This window comes from Garra rufa, chromosome 10 (assembly GCF_049309525.1).
Source record: "Garra rufa chromosome 10, GarRuf1.0, whole genome shotgun sequence".
Lineage (NCBI taxonomy): Eukaryota > Metazoa > Chordata > Actinopteri > Cypriniformes > Cyprinidae > Garra > Garra rufa.
In genome coordinates this window covers 20,727,968-20,751,339 of record NC_133370.1, presented here as the reverse complement: position 1 = coordinate 20,751,339, position 23,372 = coordinate 20,727,968, and the positions used below count along the sequence as shown (strand labels likewise).

Below are 23,372 nucleotides of genomic sequence, written 5' to 3'. Positions count from 1 at the left end.
TATATGCTTAAGACATTTATCTCAGGCAAATACAAACACTTATTCTAGAAAGCTGACTTGACCTTGCATGGATTTGTGGGTTTCTAGTGGTCTTATTATTTGTGTTGTGGGAGCTGCTTATTAAACTCTGGTCGTTCAGATCCCTCTGAATGACTCTCCGTTCTTCTTTGAGCTCTGAAAACCAACAGAGAAAACAGAAATTATTGATAGGTAGTCTGCTCTGCCTCAAATCTTTTTCATGATCACCTTGGGAAAGATTACTTTCTATTAAAAGAATTGGGAGGCAGAGAAAATTCTGCTTTATTACTTCCATTTAAAAGCATTCTGGTCTTAGAAGATTGACCTTTGTAGATTGAAGATTGCAATCTTGCTCACTGACAAGTGGTAGTATAACACTTTTTCTTTAAGATTGCTGAATCACTGATTTATCTTCTTTACTGTTTTGTTTTTTGTTTATGCTATTAAAAGAAACTGCACATCATACACTTGCTGACAGTTTTTCATCAGCCCCAAGAGTTAAAACACACACACACACACACACACACACACACACACACACACACACACACACACACACACACACACACATACAAACAGGAAAGAAAAAGTGTTTCAGTTGTGAACCACTAGATGGTGGTGATACACAATTCAAAAGGCCACTTTGCATCTGAAAACATTAAAAGATTTAGGAGATGATTTAATGGTCATTCTGATGTAATGTTAGAATTTTTAGAAACATTAGAAACAACTACTGCTCAGAACTATGCAATGTCTTGTTTTAGTTCAGTCTGTCTGAAGGATTTTGTCTCAGACAGAATTGCATGAAAACCGAATCCCTTTGTCAGGATTAATAACCACATACCTGCTAGGGTGGGTTCAGGAGATACAGGTTGTGTCTGAGCACTGGCTCTCTCAGTCTCAAGATTTTCCTGTGATAAAACACATCAAAACAAGTCAAAGGATTTCAGCTCCCACTGTGATACCGTTATTTATTTCACCAAGTTTTAAGGCAGAGTTGGCTGGCCTTGGTTTGCCAGCAAGCCAAGGTCTCCCAGCCTGGCCATGCTGGTTTTTAGTGAGTCTGACCTCTTGAAAAAAAACTTCTAAAAAAAAATCTCAAAAAAAAAGAGAGAGACATAAACTCACAATTCTGAGAAATAAAATTGCCAACATGCAAGATATAAACACAATTTTGTCTTTTTCTTTTTATCTCACAATTGTGACAGAGTTTTTCTCAGAATTGCGACTTAAATCAGAATTGGACTTCATAATTCGAAATTGCAAGTTTATATCTCATAATTCTAAATAAAAAGGCAGAATTGCAAGGAAAGAGTCAGAATTGTGAGATATAAACACACATTTGCAAGAAAGAGTTTGAATAGTGAATTTTTATCTTACAATTCTGACTTTATTTCTTGCAATTGTGATTTTATATGACACAATTACAAAAAAAAAAAAGAACTGCAAGTTTATATCTTGTAATTATGGCTATAACTCACAATTGTGGGTTTATATCACACAATTCTAAAAAAAAACTCGTAATAAACTCGTATTTACAGGGAAAAAGCCAGAATTGCGATACAATTTTGACTTTATTTCTTGCAATTCTGACTTTATAACTTACAATTGTGACTATCTCATGCAATTCTGAGGAAAAAAGAACTGCAATCTAAGTCAGAATTGAGATTTAAACTCGTATTTGTGAGAACAAAGTCAGAATCATACATTTTTATCTCACAATTTTTATTTTGTTTTCACAATTGTGAGTTTATATAATGCAATTCTGAGTAAAAGTCAGAATATTGACTTTTTCTCACAATTCTGACTTTATTTCTCACAATTGTGACTATATCTCATAATTCTGAGGAAAAAAGAACATATATCACAATTCTAAGAAAGAAGTTAGAATTGTGAGATGTAAACATGCGTTTGTGAGAAAAAAGTCAGAATCACAAATTTTTATCTCACAATTCTTAACTTTATTTCTCACAAGTGTGAGTTTATATCACTCAATTATGAGAAAAAATATTGCGTTTCTATCTCGCAATTCAGACTTTATAACTCACAATTGAGTTTATATCACACAATTCTGAGAAAAAAAGTCAGAATTAAGTCAGAATTGTGAGACAAATTGGACTTCATAATTCGCAATTGCAAGTTTATATCTCACAATTCTAAGAAAAAAAGGCAGAATTGCGGAAAAAAATTGCAGAATTGTGAGACAAACTCACATTTGCGAGAAAAAAAGTCAGAATTGTGAATTTTTATCTTACAATTCTGACTTTATTTCTCACAATTGTGAGTTTATGTCACAATTCTGAGAAAAAAACTGGAACTGTGAGAAAAGAAGTCACAATAACCTTTTTTAAATTTTTTATTCAGTGGCAGAAACGGGCTAACATACAAAACACAAAATTTTGAGGTTACTATTTTTAGTTGTTGTTATTTTAAAGAAATTAACATTTTCATTCAGCAATGACGCATTAAAATTGATCAAAAGAAGCCTAGAAACATTTAAAAAATAGTAAGCAGCTAAACTATTTTCAACACTGATGATAAGAAATGTTATTAGAATGATTTCTAAAGGATCACTGAAGACTGGAATAATGGCTGCTAAAAATTCAGCTTTGCAAACACAGGAATAAATGACATTTTAAAATATATCAAAATAGAAAACAGTCAAAGACAAAACAGTCATTTAAAAGTGAAACAATATTTCACATTATTACTGTTTTTACTGTATTTTTGGTCAAATAAATGAAGCCTCTGTGAGCATCTTTAAAAACTAATCTTGTTGACTCCAAACTTTGAACAGTAGTGTATTGCATCAGTAATTGTTGAAATATTTGTTTGATTAAAACATGAAAGCACAAAATGTTCTAGAGTTTCTGTGACTTTGAAATGCACAAATTTTTTTTTTTCATGAAAATGCATCTGTTTGCTATTATGACTGACAATTCAATCAGAATGAATAAGATTGAATGGTCAAATTGCTTTACAGATTAAAAAAAAAAAGATTAATCAGATTCAGAATGGAAAAAGTGACAAATTTACCATGAAATGGTTTTGTCTTTCAGGCTTCATTATAAAAGTGTGTGGTTGAAGCAGAACCAGAGCTCACACTGCACTAAATGATTCCACAGCACTGTTGCACTGAGACTGAGCTCTTAAAACTGGACTCCAAACCACATGCTTTCGCTGCAAACCATGAATCTCCATTAGCCCACATGTTATATGGCAGCGGCGTACTATTATTACACCACTCTGTCTGCTGCCTCGGTTTATTTGCTCTGAGTCACTGCTATATCATGTAGAGTCATGCTTACTGTTCAGCACATGCATTATGCACTCATCTTTTTAAATGAAACAAAAACAAACAGAGCTCAGCTCTTTGAGGAGAGCACCCTCACTGCCAGCCTATAGGAGACTATTCATTTTAGTCTTTGGTCTGTGGGCAGCGGCAGTAACCCTACAATCCAGCTGGAAAAGAAATACCAAAGCTACAGTTATGAGGCCGGTCACTGAAATCTAAGAGGAGAGAGAGGTAGGACGCCCACTGCCATACTTCCTACACACTCAGGATGGCCAAGAGTCAGCTGAGCAGATGTCTGGAGAACAGGGTTATTGTTGCTAATTAAAACAATTTTATTACTTGAAATAAACATAACTGAAATAAAACATAAAGAAACATTTTGTTTCAACTAGTTGCCAAGGCATTTGATATTGAAGTAATACAAAGACTGAAATTAAATAAACAAACTTTATTTATTTTTTTATTTAAAAAAATATATTTTCTTTGAATGGAAAATGTAAAAACTATTTAAAAAATACTGCTGTGGTAAATATGTAAACATGTTACAAATATTTCACAATTTTCATAATTCTGGAAGATTCAATAAATTAAAACTTTTAATAAATTAAAACTTTTCAGAGTTTACACTTGGTATAATCAATTTATTCATAAAAGTTTTTTTTTTTACATTTTAATTTTCTAGTCATCATAATTATGTTTAATAATAATTTTGCTCAAAAATAGAAACTGAATAAAATATTTTAGAGTCTGACATAACTAACAAAACAAAATTATTTAGATTTTATTTTATTTACATGACTTTTCCAGGTCTATCACACTTTAAAAATTCCCTCATTTATCCAAGTTCCATTTATGGAAACCTTGGTCTAATGGTTCTTGTTGCAGGAAGAAATTATGAATTATGAGTTATGTATGAGTATGTATTGTATCTCACAATTCAGACTTTTTTTTTTATGAGTATGTATTGTATCTCACAATTCAGACATTTTTCCCAAGTTTACATCTAGCAGTTCTGACTTTTCCACTCGCAATTGTGAGTTATAAAGTACAAATTTCAAACTCTCAATTCTGAGAAATAAAGTTTTTTTTTTTTTTTCTCAGAATTGCTTGATATAAACTCACAGTTTTGAGATATAAAGTCAGAATAGCGGGATATAAACTTTTCTCACAAATCCAAGTTTGTATCTAGTGAGTCTGACTTTTTTTTTTCTTGCAATGTTTTTATCTCAAATTTCTGATTTTCTATCTTCACAAATGCAAGTTTTATCTTGCAATTCTGACTTTTTTTCTCCCAATTCCAAGTTTATATCTCACAATTGTGACTTTATAACTCGCCATTTTTTCTCGTAACGTGAGTTTGTATCTTGCAATTCTAACTTTTTTCTCACAACTTTTTTTTTTCTCACAAATATGAGCTTATATCTTGCAATTCAGACTTTTTTTCATATCTTGCAATAATTTTTTCTTACAATTCTGACCTTTTCCCCCTGCAAATCGAGTTTATCTCGCGATTCTGACTTTTTTCTTGCAATTCCGAGTTTATATCTTGCAATTAAGATTTTTTTCCCCCATAAATGCAAGTTGTATCTTGGAATTCTTACTTTTTTCACAAAAATAAGTTTTTTTTTCTTTCCCAATTCTGACATTTTTTCCTACAAATGCGAGTTTGTATCTTGCAATTCTTACTTTTACCTCACAATTCTGACTTTATAACTTGCAATTCTATCTTTTTTCCCCAATTTTGACATTTTTTTTATGAATGCGAGTTTGTATCTTGCAATTCTGACTTTTTTGTCACAATTCCCAGTTGATATCTCAAAATTCTTTATAACTTCCAATTCTGACTTTTTCTCTCACATTCTGATTTTTTTTTTTTTTTGGCAATTCTAAGTTTAGATCTTGCAGTTCTGACTTTTTTCTCATAAATGTGGGTTTGTATATTGCAATTCTGACGTTTTCTCTTACAAATGTGAGTTTGTGACTTGCAATTTGTAATTTTTTTCTTGCAATTCTGACTTTGTAACTTGCAATTCTAACATTTTTTTCTAATGCGAGTTTGTATCTTGGAATTCTAACATTATTCTCGCAATTCTGACTTTTTTATATCTTAGTTTATTTCTTGCAATTCTGACTTTTTTCTCACAAATGCGAGTTTGTATCTTGCAATTCAGGCTTTTTTCTTGCAGTTCCGAGTTTATATCTCACAATTCTGATTTAATAACTAGCAATTCTGACTTTTTTTTCTCATAAATGCGAGTTTGTGTCTTGCAATTATTTTTCTCGTAATTCTGAAGAACTCGCAATTGTGAGAAAAGTCACAATTGTGAATTTGTGAGTCAGACGTTACAGTATAACTCACAGTTGTTATAGAGAGTTATAGAGAAAAAAAGACAGAATTGTGAGAATTTAAAGCCATCATGTGGCTCTTTTCATGCTGAGTCCCCCTAGTGGGCCCCAGGCCCCTGGTTGAAAATAACTGGTCAAAATCAAACATTAACTTCTTGACTAATATTCAGACTAATAGTGTTCATATTAAATTGACTTCTCCCCAAAGACCAATCATCTAATTAGAATAAACTATGTATGCCAGAGGAACTGTTTAATTTCTTCAGCATCAAATGTAATGGTACGTGACAGTACACATTCCAGTCCAGAGGGAATACTATTGCCCTGGTTTGGCAGTCAATAATGTTTCTGTCGATTTATGTGAACCTCAAGAGCAGCCCAGTTTGATAAGACAAGTTTCCAGCAAGAAGTAATTTGTCTGTCCACCCTGAACGTGAAACTGCTGTGTGACATGATGTAATGTCAGCCAATCAGAACATATGTGAGGCTTAATGTACTGTTATTAGTAGTACTGTTATACAGCAGGATGAGATTTCACAATGCTGGACTGGATTTGTACAGCATGTCAACTGTATGTGTTCAGTCCTCCAGACAGAATGCTTAAATAGTGTGCATGTGTGTGTTAAACAGAAACAAAAGGGACTCCTATTTACTTGGCACTGAGAGCTCCTCACATCTGTGGCTGAGCCCTGTACTTCTGCAGAAAAGAAACTGAAATTTTGATGACATGTGGTACAGAAAAAACCTGAAGTTCCTCTGGATGATTAAGAGGAGATCAGTGTTTAGCTTCCTGCACCAATCATCTCTAGATCTTAAGAAGCTAGTTTAACATAATATGAGTTCCCCTTCAGTCGAATCACTTCGACGTTACATGGGATCTCGCCCGAGAGACCGATCATCTCTGAGCCTTATATAAAAAGGCCAATTGCAAATTGGCGAGTGGACGTGCGCGTCGGCCACTCCCCCGTACATACGGGTATATAAGATGGCGGCGCGCATCACTCAAACAGACTTTCGCTTTCAGAGCCTTCATGCTCAAGCCTTTTGCTTCTCCTAGAAAAGAAGAAGAAGAACTTCACGTTCCTGCTGCACTTCTCTGCTGGTGTGCGCCGATCGAAAAAGAGCAACAAAAGCTGAAAGAGTGAATTTCTCGGCGCCGCCAGCGGGGTCCCGCGGGCGGCCGTTTTCACGGCCATAAAAGCCTCCTGCGTTCCAGCGAGCAAGCCCCATTGAGTGCACAGTGGTGCCGCGGTTTCCTCCCTGGGCAGACCGGGACTAAAAGAGCAATTTCTCACGGCTGTGTAAAGACGTTCTTTTCAGAATGGCTTTCCGGCCGTGCGCTTCTGGGTGTGGCAGTTTCCTCACCTCACTGGACGGACATGAAAGCTGCTTCACATGTCTGGGCATCGAACATGCTGAGGCAGCTTTCACGGATGGTTCATGCATTCATTGCGAAAGCATGACCATGGGAATGCTGAGGACTCGCCGCTCGCTCGCGGGCAGGCCCCCCTTCGCGCCCCACGGCCTGCGGAATTTTTCCGCCGCTGTGGCGAGGCACGAGGGGGAATTTCGAGTCACGGTGCCGAACGTTCCGCCGGCTCCAAAAGCCCCGCGGTCTTCCGCCCGCCAGCATACCCCCGTCGAGATGCCAAAGCAGTACGCCTCCCCGCCAGCCGGGCTGGGCGTCTCCTTTGGCGCTCCTCAGGAGGAAGAGATGTCTGACGCTGCGTCAGAGGGAGAGTCAGGGGGTGAGGACGCTCTTCCGGCGGCGCGGCGCCCCTCCGCGGTTGCTGCCCCGTCGGAGGCAGACTCCGAGCTCTCGGCTATGCTCCTCCGAGCCGCCAGGGGGATCGGCCTGGAGGTTACTCCATCGGCCTCGGCCGATCCTTCTCGGCTGGGCGACTGGTTCCTGGGGACGGCTCCGGCGGCATCGCCTCGCCCTCCCCCGGTGCCATTCTTCCCGGAGGTGCACGAGGAGCTGGTTAAGACCTGGCGGGCGCCCTTTTCATCTCGCCCGCTGCCCAGCTCCTCTCCCCTCGCCACCCTTGATGGCGGGGCGGCCAGGGGGTATGCGTCGGTTCCCCAGGTCGAGCGCGCTATGGCGGTGCAACTCTGCCCCCGTGGCGCTGCCACCTGGCGGGGCCGGCCGCGTCTCCCGTCCAAGGCGTGTGAGCGCTCGTCCGCCCTTGCGGGCCGCGTTTTTCACGCTGCGGGCCAGGCCGCCTCGGCCCTGCATGCGATGGCGACCCTGCAGGTCTACCAGGCCAAGGGGTTGAAACAGCTGCACGAGGGTGGTCCTGACCAAGGTACGATGCAGGAACTCCGCGCTGCCACCGACTTCGCCCTTCGTGCGACGAAGGTCGCGGCGCGGGCCCTTGGTCAGGTGATGTCCACGGCTGTGGTCCAGGAGCGACACCTATGGCTCTCTCTGGCCCAGATGGCAGATGCCGACAAAGCACGCTTTCTCGACGCTCCCATCTCCCAGAGGGGCCTATTCGGCGACTCTGTCGAGGACTTCGCCCAACAGTTCTCGGCAGCCCAGAGACAGACGGAGGCGCTTCACATCCTGCCCCGCCGCGATGCTTCCATCCCGCCGCCGGAGGCACCGCCTCCGCCTGCACGTCGCCGAGGGCGCCCCCCTGCGGCCGCAACATCTACGGCTCGCCCCCCTGCGGAGGCCCACGACGCCAGGTCGGCGAGAAGGGCCCGCAAGCGCAGAGCCAGCCGCAGGAGAGTGGCGCCGCCCGCGGCGCAGGGACCGGCCCGAGACACTCGCAAGAAAACTGCGAAACGTCCCTGACGCGGGCCTCCAGAGGTGATTGAGACTGCTCCTTAGGGGATGCTAACATCTACGCTCCCCGCTCCCGGTGGAGGGCCGGGAGCCACTGTGTGCTTCAATGCTGCCGTCGGCCAACGGTCGACGGTACCCACATTTTCTCAAAAAGAGCAAATTTCTCACCTCTGGCTTCGGCCTCGAGTTTCCTTCCTGAGCAGCACTTACACTCCTCGGAACCAGACTCGCGGCTGGTCTTCGCCAGCGCGGGATCCAGGGAAGAAGGTAAGCACTGCTTAGTGCACTTAGACACTTCCCCAGGACGCTCATCCTTCTGGGTTCTGTCCCCTTCCCTGTCTCCCCTTAGGCTGCCCCACCACGGTCACGTCGGTCAACGTTCCCTTGATACCACTACGCTGGTTGATACGGACGGTACGGCCCGGCCCCAGGCGTCCGCCCAGACTCAGAGGTACCCCTTACATTCTTATTCGGGCAGGCGTGCCTCTGTTCTGCCTGCGGAGGTCGCGTTCCTACTGGCGAAGGACGCGATCCAGCCTGTCCCTCCCCCGGGACGAGGTCGGGATCTCTCAGTCCCGACTTCACGTGTCCAGTTAAGTGTGGTGGGTTAATATCCGCCCTGGATGGAGCTCTGTCCCGATCCCTTCTCAGGCTGTCGGCACACTCGCTCACGACGAAGCACATACAGGTATGTTTCCGTCTCCAGGGCTGGGTTGCAGCCATCTGCCTGAAGGGCACCCGCTGTCGCGTCTCGATTTCCCCCCGACACACACCCCCTCGGCGGTCTGCTCCGGGGGTCGAGCTCTTCAGCGTGGGGTGCTTCCATTTGGCCAGTCCCCCTCCTTCCTGCCTTTTTTAGGCCATGGGAGCTCCCCTGTCTCCTCTTCGGCAGACAGGACTTCGCATCATCAACCGTCTCTTCGACTGGTGCTTTGCCAGCCCACTCGTGAGTTCCGTTGTGCGAACTTGGGGACCTGGTGCTTCTGCACCCCCGCCATCTGGTCCTTCAGGCCAACCGAAGGAATCCGTTCCCTCGGTCGGGAGCCCGACTCGGTCCACAAGACAGCCCGCCTTACTACTAGGAGCGCGCAGTCAGTGCTGTAGTTCCTGAGTCAATCAGGCACAACTTAGCGGTCCTCTCAAATTTGAGGCTCCTGGGGCACATGACAGCTCTAAGCCGCTTAGAGCCGCTAAGCTTGTTCATGTGAGACCGCTTCAGCACGATCGAGTCCCATGATGGGCATGGCACCTCGGCCCACTCCGGACTGGCGTTTTCCCGCAGTTTGGCCGTCAAGCCAGCCCGTGGCTACCACGGGTTGGGTTGCCATGTACGACAGAGGTTTACAACCTCCCCATCTGCTCCCATGGAGTCCAACGTAGCAGATTTGCTACTTGCCATTCACTTGAAGCAGGGAAACTCAACCGTGCAGCCTCTCGGCTCTCACGGCAGTCCACCCACCTGCAGGATGGCGACTCCACCCCGTGATGCAGCTAGTTTGGAGTATATCGGTAGGCCAGCCACATTCGCTCGTCTTCCGATTCCTCCCTTTGCCAGCTGCCTCTTTCTGAGTAACGCTGGCTCACAGCTGACTTCCGGGGCCCAAGTACGCCCTTCCCCAGCGAGCCTCCTTGCACAGACAATGTGCAAGTCCAGGGAGGACGAGGAGTAAGTCTGTTGGTTGCGCTACAACAATGGCCCACCCGGACTCAGGTCTTAGTAACCGTTCCCTCGCGGCAGTCCCTCCCTGTAGGGCACGGTATGACACCCCAGACCTCTCCGGCCTTCACAGACCGTGATACAACTATCACTCAGTACCGAGCTCCCTTACTAGGCAGGCTTGCGCACTGAGATGAGGTCTATTTTGCTGGCTTTCCACAGAGATACACGACTGCAGTAATGCTTCCCTTCCTGCAGGAGAGTTGAGCGCAGGCTGTCCCCTCGACTCTCCAAGTATATGCCGCTGCTTCGCCGCGTATCACATGCAGTAGATGGAGCTAAGTAGGCAAGCATTCACTGACCGTGAGGTTTCACAGAGGTGCCCAGAACGCACCCCTCACCCTCTTGGGGCCTTCCCGTCGCCTTCAGAGCTGCGGGACGCTCCAATTGAGCCATTGGCCTCAGTCGAGCTAGTATTCCTGTCATTAAGACAGCGCTCCTGACCGCCCTGGCTCCCGTCAAGAGGGCAGGAGACCTACAAGTTTTCTCTGTCAAGTAGCACCTCTTACCCTCTGGGACCCCCCCGTCGCACCTCATACCTCTTGGATCTCCCCGCCGCCTTTCAGGGCCACGGGTCGCTCCTTGGAGCCACGGGCCTCAGTCGAGCTAGAATTCCTGTCATTAGACAGCGCTCCTGACTGCCCTGGCTTCCATTAAGAGGGTAGGATATCGACAAGCTGAGGTTCCTTAGAGGTGCTTAAAGCTGAGGTTCCTCAGAGGTGCTTAGAACGCACCTCATACCTCTTGGACCTCCCCGTCGCCTTTCAGGGCCGCGGTCGCTCCATTGGAGCCACTGGCCTCAGTCGAGCTAAAATTCCTGTCATTAAGACAGCGCTCCTGACTGCCCTGGCTCCCATCAAGAGGGCCTACAAGCTTCTCTGCCAGCAAAGTGTGTCGAGAAATTCGGCCCGGCGTCTTCCACGTTACCGTCGAGACCCCGGCCCAGTGCCCCAGGTTCCCACCACGCCTTTCCGCGATCAGGTGGTGAACCTGCAAGCTCTGCCCTGGAGGAGGCAGACCCAGCCTTGCGATGTTGTGTCATTAAATATGTGAAACTTGAATCACTCGGCACTTCAGCCGCACCAAGCAGCTTCATCTGCCTCGGGATTCAGCAGAAAGGGAATGCTCCCCGAACTGAGGTTGGCTAAATGGGTGGTAGATGCCTTCTCCCTGTTATACTCAGGGACAGCTTTGATCCTTGGGTCACGGCACCTCACCAGCAGATGTAAAAACCAGAAGCTGCGGGCTGGGCGACACCCTACCTTCGCTTGGTTCTACAACCTTGCGCAGAGGCCGTTCTCCCGTGTCCTAACATGAGGACTCACAGGTGAGCGGGAAGACCGGCTGGTGTCGGTTTGCGGCGCCATTCCCACGTGGATCCGTGCGCTATTTCCCAGAATGTTCCCTCCGGCGAACCCTGGGTCCTCCTGCCCCGCAGTCAAGGCTAGACGCGGAGTAGTCCTGCACTGTGATCCTGCCTGGGTCTCCTTCGCCCCGCAGGTTGTGGCTTAGTTTTTATTATTCCAGCGGAGGAGACCGCTGTTTCCCTCGTGTATCCCTAAAAACCTTTATGGATATATTGAATTATTCTCATTTCCACATGTAAAGATTTCATGTGCTCCGCCCCCCCAACCCATGCTTCAGTACAACTGGCATCCCTGGAAGGGCCCCCTTATTGGGCCTCGGGGCGTTGGGAAGGTTACGTTACACTTCGCCTGCCGGCACGTATACTTGTCAGCACGTGAAGTTGTTGCGTAACGCGGCGTCAGGGTCGTGGCCTTTTCCATAGGGCTAGTTCCCATGTAACGTCGAAGTGATTCGACTGAAGGGGAACGTCTGGGTTACGAAGGTAACCCACGTTCCCTGAAGGAGGGAACGGAGACGTTACATTCCCCTGCCACGCCCCTGGCGTCGCGCTGACGCCGGCTTGACGGCTCTTCAGCGAAAACCTGTTTGAGTGATGCGCGCCGCCATCTTATATACCCGTATGTACGGGGGAGTGGCCGACGCGCACGTCCACTCGCCAATTTGCAATTGGCCTTTTTATATAAGGCTCAGAGATGATCGGTCTCTCGGGCGAGATCCCATGTAACGTCTCCGTTCCCTCCTTCAGGGAACGTGGGTTACCTTCGTAACCCAGACGTTTTCAGATATACTAGAAATGCTCTATGATCTATTATGAAAAACATATGCTTGTATGATGGTAGCTGATGCATGATTATCCATTTCCCAGCTTCATGTAACACATCAAAAGGAACAACTGTTCTTTATTTCACACTTACATTAGTGTTCATACTGTGCAGTTATAGAAGTAGGTACTTAGTGGTTCTGTACATAATTACATGTTATTAGTAGATATTTTCATTGTAATTGCTTAGGGAACAGACTAAATTCTCTAATATAATAAAAACTCAAAACATGACATAACATGGAACATGATGGATATCGTGACTCAAATCGTGTTGAAACCTAGAAATGATTGGACCATTTGAACAATTTTGACTTGTCAGACGATAAATGGACAGAACATTTTAAATCAAACAAAATAATTCTGGTCTAGTGGTTCATTTGCAGGCAGAAATTATAATTTAGAAATATGACTATGGAAGCCCGTTTCACCACTGAATAAAAAATAAAAAAGCTAATTGTGACTTTTTATTTTACAATTCAGACTTTTTTCTCGCAATTACAAGTTTACAGTTAGCAATTCAGATTTTTTTTCTCTGATTGTGAGATATGAACTCGCAATTGCAAGTTGTAAAGTCCGAATTGCTAGATATAAACATGTAATTCTGAGTTTTTTCTCAAAAATGCGTGATATAAACTTACAATAGTGAGTTAAAAAGTCTGAATAGCAGGATATGAACTTGTGACAGAAAAACTCGCAATTCAGACTTTTTTTTACAAATGCAAGTTTTTATCTTGCAATTCACACTTTTTTTCGCAATTCCGAGTTTATTTCTCACAATTCGAACTTTTTTTCTCTGAGAAACAAATCAGACGGATAATCATAAGTCATATATGAAAGCCAGTCACTGAAACTTGGAGAGTGCTTATAAAACTAAAATAAATGACCTAGACAAAATAATTTTGTATACGCCTAAACATACGAAAACTAAGTAAAATAAAATTAATTTAAATTAAAATGCTAAAATTACTGAAACTAAAACTGAAAATAAAATAAGTTTAGGCTAAATTATTTTAAAAAAAGCAAATAATAAAATTACTGAATCCTTAACTAAAATTAAAATGAAGACTGAAAATATGAAAAAAGCTAATTCAAAATAGTATTACAAACTATAATAGTATATAAATGATACTACAATAACACTGATCCCAACAACCACTGTAGCAACATTTATTGCACTCACTTTCCTCAGGAAATTAAAAAAAAATAGATTACTATAGTAGTACTATAGTAACTTGTACACTCTAATGTAAAGTGTTACATTTTTCCCTCTTAATTAAAATACAAGCAAACATAAGGGCAGTTTTCTCATTCCCAAAGGCAGAAACTTGAGGAGAGTCAATATACAAAGTTGCACCAAACTGTGATAATTAAAAACTGTTACTAAGCAGTTTGTTTAATCAGTAAAAGCAGTTCCACAGAGTTGGGTTTGGAGAACTACCATAATAATGAAATATGATCTGCACTACTTTTATGTAGTATTTTTGTTTTTATGTCTTGCAGCACTTCTTTCGCAATAAAGAAAATGGAGCGGCTCAGAAGTGAAATCTGATCAATCACCATACATACACTGAAAGCCATACATTTTGTTTCTTTTTTTCTATGTAGAAACCACAAAAGAAAAAAGTTCAATACTTTAACTATAATGGAGTTTGGTCTATGCAACAAAAAAAAAACATGTTATTAAACCCAATCAAAACCAGTGTTTATTGGCAAAATGAGTCCTTACCTGCAAGACCTGCACGTCTCTTTTCAATGATTCAGATTCTTCAGTTATAACTGACCTGTCAATCAAATAAGACTTTCTTTTATAAAGGATCAAGCCTATATGTATTCTAAATCAACAGACTTTAAGGAAAAAATATATATAAAACAAACAAAAAAGCCATAATTTTGTTAGTGGTACTAAAACAAAATTACAGATATGTTCATAATGGCAACCATAAATAACCATCTACATTCTATGCCATTATGGACTGCCAAGAAATAGGGGACTGCTTCTCATTTAAGTACTATACTTCGTACAAAACATGACATGCTGAATTACCTTAAACAAGTTAAATAAGTAAAAATAGTTTTTATTTGAGCTGCACCATGAACTCTTTTCCAGATCAGTGGGGAAGTGAAAACCGGCCTACTTCTTCTCTGTTACATAACCACTGTAGTCACTTAAATTCCCTTCACTTTTCTTTTAAGGCCAAGGAATTTTACATATGTCGGGGTCTGGGATTCATTTGCTCGCAATGAGGTCTTTTGTTCTGATCGAGGGATAGATTGGCCTGCTTGCTTCACTTCCCCTCCCTCTATCTCAATACCCTGCTGCCCTGCTGAGCAGGACTTACTGTTTGCATTCCTCTTGGCTGGGTGGAGGACTACACATGCCTGGCGGAGAAGGAGAGGATGGGAGGTAGAGAAGAGAGAGCGGTAAAGGGGTGAGCAAGAGGTCTGAAGGGTAGAAGGGAAGAGTTCTGGAAGGTTAAACTAAAAGAGACGGGCTTAAGAAGAAAGTGAGAGAGGAATTTCAATAGGGTCCCTTCCCTTGCAAGAATTAGTAATTAAAAGAGTCAAAAGTTTGCAGAATGTGCAAAATGTTAATTATTTGCATGTTATTTTTTATTTAGTACTGACCTGAATAAGATATTTAACAAAAAGACGTTTACACAAAGTCCACCAAATAAAATAATAGTTGAATTTATAAAAATGACAACGTTCAAAAGTTTACATACGCTTGATTCTTAATACTGCGTTGTGACCTGAATTATCCACAGCTGTGTTTTTTTTTTGCTTGTTGTTGTTTAGTAAAACAACTGGACAACTGAGGGACATATGCAACTATTACAAAAGGTTCAGTTGCTCACTGACGCTTCAGAAAAATGATGCGTTAACAGCCGTGGGGTGAAAACTTTTTGAATTTGAAGATCAGGGTAAATTTGACTTATTTTGTCTTCTGGGAAACATGTAATATCTTCTGAAAGGTGGCACTAAATGAAAAAAAAAAAAGATATTTAGGCAAAATAAGAAAAATGTACACATCTTCATTCTGTTCAAAAGTTTTCACCCCCTGGCTCTGCCATCGTTTCTCCTTCTAATCTAGAGCATCATTGAGCATTTGAACCTTCTGTAATAGTTGCATATGAGCTCCTCAGTTGTCCTCAGTATGAAAAAAATGATCTCAAAATTATACAGCCATGTTGGAAAGGGTTCAAATATCCAAAAAATGCTGAAAAAAAAAAAAAATGTGGGACCTGAAAGATTTTTCTGAAGAACAGCGATACCAGAGAAACTAGTTCAGTCAAGTGTTACCAAATATGTATGAGCATACAAACAACTCAAAATCAAAATGTAGACATCGATTTAGAACCAGCAGTAGGTAATATAATCCTAGATGAAGGTGTGTATGAGTATGAGCAGTCTTAAAAAGAGGCAAAAAGCAAGGACGGTGAGGCAATCCAACACTCTATCCTCACAACAGCATGTTTGCACAAGAAGGAGCGTGTCTGGTCTGCATCCACAGTCAGCATGAGCACATGTTGAGCAAAGAAGGAAGAATTCTAGCCTGAGGAGTGTGTGTTCCACAATATTAACTTCACTGCACAACAGGATCAAACTGCAAACGGACAATCTTGCTGGCTAAAAAGTCATTACATTATGTACATGGCCTCGGGTGTAAACAAATGATTCCAATATTATCTGCTTGATAAAAAAGTAATTGCATTTGTTGTATGCATGGAATTAGGTCTGACATTTTACTGTGTTGTTCATAGTTTTCATAATGCGCTCAAAGCAGTCCTCAGTAATATATAATAGCATTTTCTCTCCATTTAAAAGTGAGCATGACTGTGCCCTACTCACTCCAAAGGGAAGACCAACTTGAAGTGAGCTCTCTGAAGGGTGCACAGCTGTCCAGACTGATTGACTTATGTCAAATATACACAATGATTATGCACCACCAAAGACAACAAGATAGCAAAATGACTTCCTTGATGTGATCACTTCATAAAGTGATTCAGTTCCTCACTTTCACAACATGGTCTCATGGCAAAAACATGCCTGTGAGAACCAGTAAGTACATATCGCTGCAGTTTCCAACAGAGATGTCTATTTGCACTACACCTAAACCTACCACACAGTTTAAGCTTGTTTTTCAGTCTCTCATCTTTCAGCTCTTTGAGTCGTGTTTTTCAAGGGATTTGTACCTAAGGATTCCGCATCCTAAGTCCAATTCCGTGCCGGCTGAGCAATCCGAGCAAGCTTGTTACGTCCGGAAAGCGAAACATATGGAGCTGTAATTATAACTGTGTATGAAAACAAATACAAGTGTTAGCTGTTTTACTGCCTCTATGTTCATTTCTGTTGGAAACTGCAGTGATATGTACTGGTACGTATTTCACATCTTGCGAAAAAGTTCCCACAGGTACGTTTTTGTTTTGAAACCAGGTTGCACTTTCATGTATCTTAAAATTTTCACCTTTGAATAGTGCCCCTTCCCTCAGTTTCTTTTAAGGGTGCAAGGATGGAGTTCACTCACTTACTGGAGACCACAAGCCCTCACCTGAGATGGGTCACAACCTCATCTAAATGCTTGATGTTTAACTTGTGTCTTAAGGCCTTGATTTCTTCTTCACAGCTGGAGTGAGATGAGAGGCTGGAGGCTGACCTGAAAAAATAGTATTATTCAATACTTACTAACCCAATCAATATAATCAATATTATTCATGTAGAGGTACAGCCACAGATATATATTTCTGAAACACTGACCTGCTTCTAGTTTCGCTCAGACTTGACAGGGGTCTGGAAGGTGATTTCATTTCACACCAGCTGCCTGGACTCCCTTGTCTCTGTGTGCTACTGCTGCCCAGGGCGTACCTCACCACACTAGGATTGTACTGCGCCATGACCTCCTCTTCATCCCTGAGACACACATGTAGACACATTTACTGACAGTGAGAATTCCAGAATGGTGAAAGTCAACAGTGAACATCTACCACAGTTCACCCAAAAAATTTAAATTCTGTCATTAATTACTTACCCTCATGTTGTTCTCAAACCCATAAGACCTTTATTCATCTTCGGAACACAAATTAAGATATTTTTGATGAAGGGCTTTCTGACCCTGCAAAGACCCTGCAAAGCGCTCAGATTTTTAGAGATAAAAAATATCTTAATTTGTGTTCTGAAGATGAACAAAGGTCTTACGTGTTTGGAATGACAGAAGGGTAACTAATTAATGACAGAATTTTTATTTTTGGGTAAACTAACCCTTTAATTGGATTTAATTCATAAATGTGCTGTGAAAGGCAAAATAGCTCAGGTGTCTCATTAAACAGTGAAGCTATTTGGAGAGTTTCTTTCTTCACAGTATCATTTTTTTTTCTTGTTTAAGAGTGCAATAAAAATTAACAAAGACGCTAAATTATATCCGGAATAATATCAATTACGAGTAAAACATTTCTGGTTTGGCATCAATTATGGGGTACTTAAGCCTTATTAATGCAGCTACATTCCTAAAAAGAAAGGTTCTTTATTGGTATTAATGGTTCTATGAAGAACCTTAAACATCCATGGAACCTTTCAAATTCAGAAAAGGTTCTTTACAGTCAAAAAAGGTTTTTAAAATCTTCTTCAAAATGGCTTTTTAAAATCTTCTTCAAAATGGTTCTTCTAAGAACTGTTCACTGAAAGGTTCTTTGGGGAACCAAAATCCGTTCTTCTGTGGTATCACTGCAAAAACATCCTTTTGGAACCTTTATTTTTAAGAGTGTATAGGGGTGCCTGTAGCGATATGTGCTGTCAACACAAAGTTGGAAAACACTGATTTAGCAAGCTGTTTTACTTAAAACACTTCAGAATTTCTTGGAAGACACAACATTATTTATTCAAGACCCTATAGGTCCATACAAAACACTAAGACTGTTATTGAACTTTGATAAAAGTCAGGCAATTCATACCACATATAATAAACTTTGGCCTCTGGTCCTTAAAAAGTACTACATTACATTAAATAGAAGTGAAAGCACACTATTATAAGAAAAGAGTTTTGGGTAAAATGCCTGAAGAAATAATAAATGAAGAGAAATATACTACCCTTTGAAGTTTGGGTAGCTATTTGATCAAAAACAGTAAAAACAGCAACATTGCGAAATATTATTACAATTTTAAATAACTGTTTTCTGTTTTATCATTCTAATCATCTAATATGATGGTTTGGTTCGGAAGATACATTTTTATATTATTTTCAATGTTAAAGAATTGTTGTTCTTTAATAAGTTAATAAGTAAATTTTTAGAATATTATAATAGAGTAAACATTATAAAAAGAGTATTTATTGTACAAATTCTTGCTATTCTTGCTGTATAATATGGAAGGAAAAACAACGCATTAAGAGCCTGGCGGTGAAAACTTTTTGAATATGAAGATCAGGTCAATTTAAACTTATTTTGTCTTCTAGGAATCTTCTGTATCTTCTGAAGGGCAGTACTGAATGAAAAAATATGATATTTAGACAAAATAATTAATTATTTTCAAAAGTTTACACCCCTGGCTCTTAATACATCTTTTTTGGATTCTGGAGCATCTGTTTGAACCCTTTGCAATTGTTGCAGTGTGAAAAGATGGATTTCAAAATCATACAGTCATTGTTGTAAAAGGTTTAAACACTCAAATAATAAGAACAGAATGTCAATATTTTGAGTGAGAAACAAAATAGCTCTCTCAGTCCTTGCCGTAATATTAAAACAGCCTTGCTGAGTGCATGAGAGAGGATGAAGGCAACAAACAACAAGGGAGCGAAAGCCTTTTTATCCTCAGCCAAATTTTCTAACCACAAATCAAGCTTGGACTTGATGTTACAGTCCACTTTAAAGTGTTATTGTAAACTAAACACAAAGGTTTGCATTTAGAAGTGCATTAAATAAACACATCTTAATCGAAGCTTAAATCTGCTGACAATTGCAGACAGACAGCTTCAGTTTCGCCTTCCTTTATAAACAACAGGGACTTCCTTTTAAACTATTAATACAAACATATGAGGCAGAATAGCTATATTACAGGAAAACATCTGAATAGCCAGAAATACAACAAAGATGCAGCAAGCAGATGGTCCTTTCTCACTCACAGTCATTATTCAGACCGTAAAGCTGTGTATCACTTTTTTGGCCCACTCCTGCTCACATCTTCCCCGCTTTCTTCTTTCAGGATACAGTTTACATGTTTGTGGGACTTTTGTAGACTGATGAAAAGATGCAGAAGACGTTAACAAGCATCTCTCACTGAATGCGTCTCCATCTCTGCTCTGCTCGTACAGAGGGGATGTACTGACAGGAACAGAGGATACATTGTGGGCCCAGATCAGTAAGCAGCTTAGCGGTGTTCACAGAGGAGGGAGGAGACCCACTCCTGCCAACAAAGATGGCACAGAGGAGCCGGCACATCAAAAAGAGAAAAATCCCTCAGTGTATCGAAATAAAAAAGAGGCCTTTTCAAAACGCCCCTCCATCTGTGCTGATAAATTACCTACATGTGAAATACGCAGTGCACACAACTTTCTCTTTCCAGCCTTCCTGCGCTGATTGTTGTGGTATCAGTCTCTAGAGATTTAAGAACCCTCCTTTGGTCGGCTTTTAAAGTCTCAGCCGCTCGCAGTTCACACATGAACTAAGGTTCTCTTTCAATGCCATTGAACGGAGGCCTAGCATAAAGAAACAGGTGCAGCTTGACTCCATACAGCCACAACAAATCACGCAGACAAGGACTTAGACCACACAGGAGGGAGGGGAGGCCGTCGGCAGAGAGAGGAAAAAAAGTGGCGCTAACTAGATCCATTAAATCAATTCCTTTCAAAAGCTTTCTTGCCCATGTTAAGGCATTAAAACACCATTGAGTCAACGGTTTCCTGCTTTGGCCGGCATCAGGTGGCGGGAAATCTCCAAACCTGGAGCAATGTGAAAGGGAAGTAATCCAGATTTGTTCTCAAAGCAGATCAACAGCTAAATGACGTCACAAACAGAAGCTGAAACTGGAAATTGAAGTTTACACCCCACTGCTCATATGCAACATTTGTTTCCGGGTGACGGAGCCAATTTGTTTCAGCAATTTGAGAATGAATTAAAGTGTTTTCTCTGTTGGACTGTACTGGTTCTTGCCAAACACCTGCTCCTGATAAGCCATGGCTGAAAAGAGAGACTATAAGAAGAATAAATCAGCACAAACTGTGATCTACAGGCTCAGCCGAGAATAAAGTAAATTGTTAACCCATGAAATCCACGCAAACGATCTTATTTGTGAAATAATGTCTTCTCAGTGATACATTAAAAACCTTTCAAAAGAAGATCTTGTGTAGACATTCTTTCCACTGTCTAGCTGGTTGCTGAGAGAAGATTGTCTCTCCTGCCTGACTGGTACCTGTAAATATCTTCTTCCCAGTGCATTGTTATATTAGACAGGGAGCCACAAAAAGCCTGTGTCGTAACAAAGAAGCCTTAGAAAGAGAAGTCACTAGGCAACAAATTGAAATGCAATCATAAATTGCTACAAATTTAAAGGCAAACAGAACATCACCTGTCAAACAAACCATGCATAGTCTTTGCTGTTGACGTAACTGATTCACTTCATTTTACTAAAACAGTTCTTTTGTGATGTGCTCCTGTGCCTGCTCTCTAGCTTTAAAAGTCAATGATTTATCAGCAAGCATTCTTTAAAGCAAAGTTACTTTACAAAAGCAAAGCCCTGACCTATGAACTCACCGCCATTACGCTGAAAAGAATACTTGGGGTCTTTATTAAGGTCGGAACATTCATTTGTCATTTGAGGGAAAGGAATTATAACATAGGATCTGTAGAGGAGACTTAACAGTGAGTTGTAGATCTTCAAATGGAATATTTTATTAGGAATCTATTAGTTAGTAGTAAAAATGTTAGTTTTAAAAATGACTACAAATTAGACTTAACATTTTAAGATTTTTGGTTTTTGATAGATTTTTAAAATTGATCAGTATCTGTTGATATTGGATATTAAATTGTGAACGCTCATTTCTTTTTTCTTTTTGGATTACCAATCATCCAGTGGTCTAAAAAAACAAATAATTGATTAACATTGTTGAAAAATCTTTATTGAATATAAAGACTATATATAAAAATATTAATTTGTTATACGCCATATTATAACAATTTTAATGCTTGAATTTAAATTTAAATTAATTAATTTTAGTTTTCACAGTTTTATTAGATTACTATACTACCAGTCAAAAGTTTTTGAACAGCAAGATTTTTAATGTTTTTAAAGAAGTTTTTAAAAAGCTTGACCCAAAGAACAGCAAAACAGTACAATTTAGATTTTTTTTACTATTTAAAATAACTGTTTTCTATTTGAATATATTCTAAAATGTAATTTATTGCTGTGATCAAAGCAATTTTTTTGTGTCATACTCCAGTCTTCAGTGTCACATGATCCTTCAGAAATCACTGTAATATGCTAATTTGCTGTTCAAGAAACATTTTATATTAGAATGTTTATCAATATTTAAAACATTTTTTCAGGATTCTTTAATAAATAGAAAGATCCAAAGATCAGCATTTATCTAAAATTAAAAAAATATGTGTAACATTTTACACAATACCATTCAAAAGCTTGGAGTCAATGTAATTTAAAGAAATTCAAAGAACTTATTAATCAAAGAAACCTGAAAAAAATCTACTCAGCTGTTTTCAACATAATAATAAAAATTAATAAATATTTTTGGAGGAGCAAATCATCATATTATAATGATTTCTGAAGAATCATATGAATGGAGTAATGATGCTAAAAATTCAGCTTTGAAATCACAGGAATAAATTACATTTGAAAATATATTTAAATAGAAAACATTATTTTAAATAGTACAAATATTTTAAAATGTTACTGTTTTTGCTGTGCTATTGATCAAATAAACGCAGACTCAGTGAGCAGAAGAGACTAAAAAAAAGTACTGTTCAAAAACTTTTGACTGGTAGTGTATAAATAGATAGATAAAGAAATAGTTTAATATTTTACTTTATATAAAATAGTATAGAATTAATATTGGCTTGTCAACAATTATATGCTATGATAGTTATATGATAGATTGATAGAGGTTAAAAGTCTCACAATAGCTAATGTTAATTTTGTTACCTTTAATAGATATCTGTTTATTTTTCAGGCTTAATGCCTGTTGGTGTAACAGTAGAGTATCATCAGTAATGTTATAACGCTGTATTTTCCTCACCTGCCCTGTCTGGCGGCTTTCTCTCTCAGCGTGAGCAACAGCAACTGAATCTCTGCTTTTAGCAACTCTTTAACAGCTGGGGGGTCAGCCAGAGGGAACATGGGGGCTTCTGGCCTGTTGCCCTTCTCTGAGCACCGGAGCTCCTGCCAAATCTTCTCCCACATCTCCACCTAGAACAGGTCAGCAGAGGTAAGTGTTACAGGAGAACGCTGTTTGGCTCAGCTTTGTAGGAAATGCACTTTCCAAATCCCTGTTACAAGCTGTTGTACAACTACAGAAATGCAGCCAGTTGGTTAACATCCCATCACAAGTGTCTCTAATCTCTGCTGAGTTGAAGAGAAATGTGCGTACGCAACTGGAAATTTCAGAGAAAATCCATGTGTTATTCTCACAAACGCCCCACGCGAGGTGAAAAGCCAGAGTGGGAAATGAAAGCCTGTCACGGCACTGGCAAACAATGTCTGCACTCTATTACCAATCTCCACACCTGTCTTGGGACTTTCAAGTTTCCCTCGGACTCTGAAAATACACTTCAAAGCTTGTCGAAGGCAATGCAAGGCAGAGTAAAACCAGCTCTCTGAGAATTCCGATCCTGCTGTGCCTGCATGAAACCAACTTCAAGCCTAAATAACTCTGCTGAACACAGGCCAGCTTCTTCTTATTTCCATTGCAGCTTTGTGATGTGCACAGCCACCAGAGAGACCTTTCTGAAATGTAGGTGAGCTAATGCAAACTTTGAGACAAGAGAACATTTTTCTTTTCTTGTTTATTGACTTTCAT

General features: G+C 40.7%; 1 protein-coding gene across 1 annotated transcript in view; it reads right to left on the bottom strand.

Annotated features, from left to right (window-relative positions):
* Positions 1 to 23,372, bottom strand: part of LOC141344518 (uncharacterized) — a 35,589-nt gene that overhangs the window by 3,642 nt on the left and 8,575 nt on the right. The window contains exons 2-7 of the mRNA XM_073849396.1: positions 22,593 to 22,762; positions 17,114 to 17,266; positions 16,908 to 17,012; positions 14,085 to 14,139; positions 863 to 929; positions 63 to 174 (exon numbers count right to left, since the gene is read on the bottom strand). Of these exons, the coding sequence (XP_073705497.1) occupies positions 63 to 174; positions 863 to 929; positions 14,085 to 14,139; positions 16,908 to 17,012; positions 17,114 to 17,266; positions 22,593 to 22,762 (662 nt within the window). The remainder of the gene's footprint in view (positions 1 to 62; positions 175 to 862; positions 930 to 14,084; positions 14,140 to 16,907; positions 17,013 to 17,113; positions 17,267 to 22,592; positions 22,763 to 23,372) is intronic.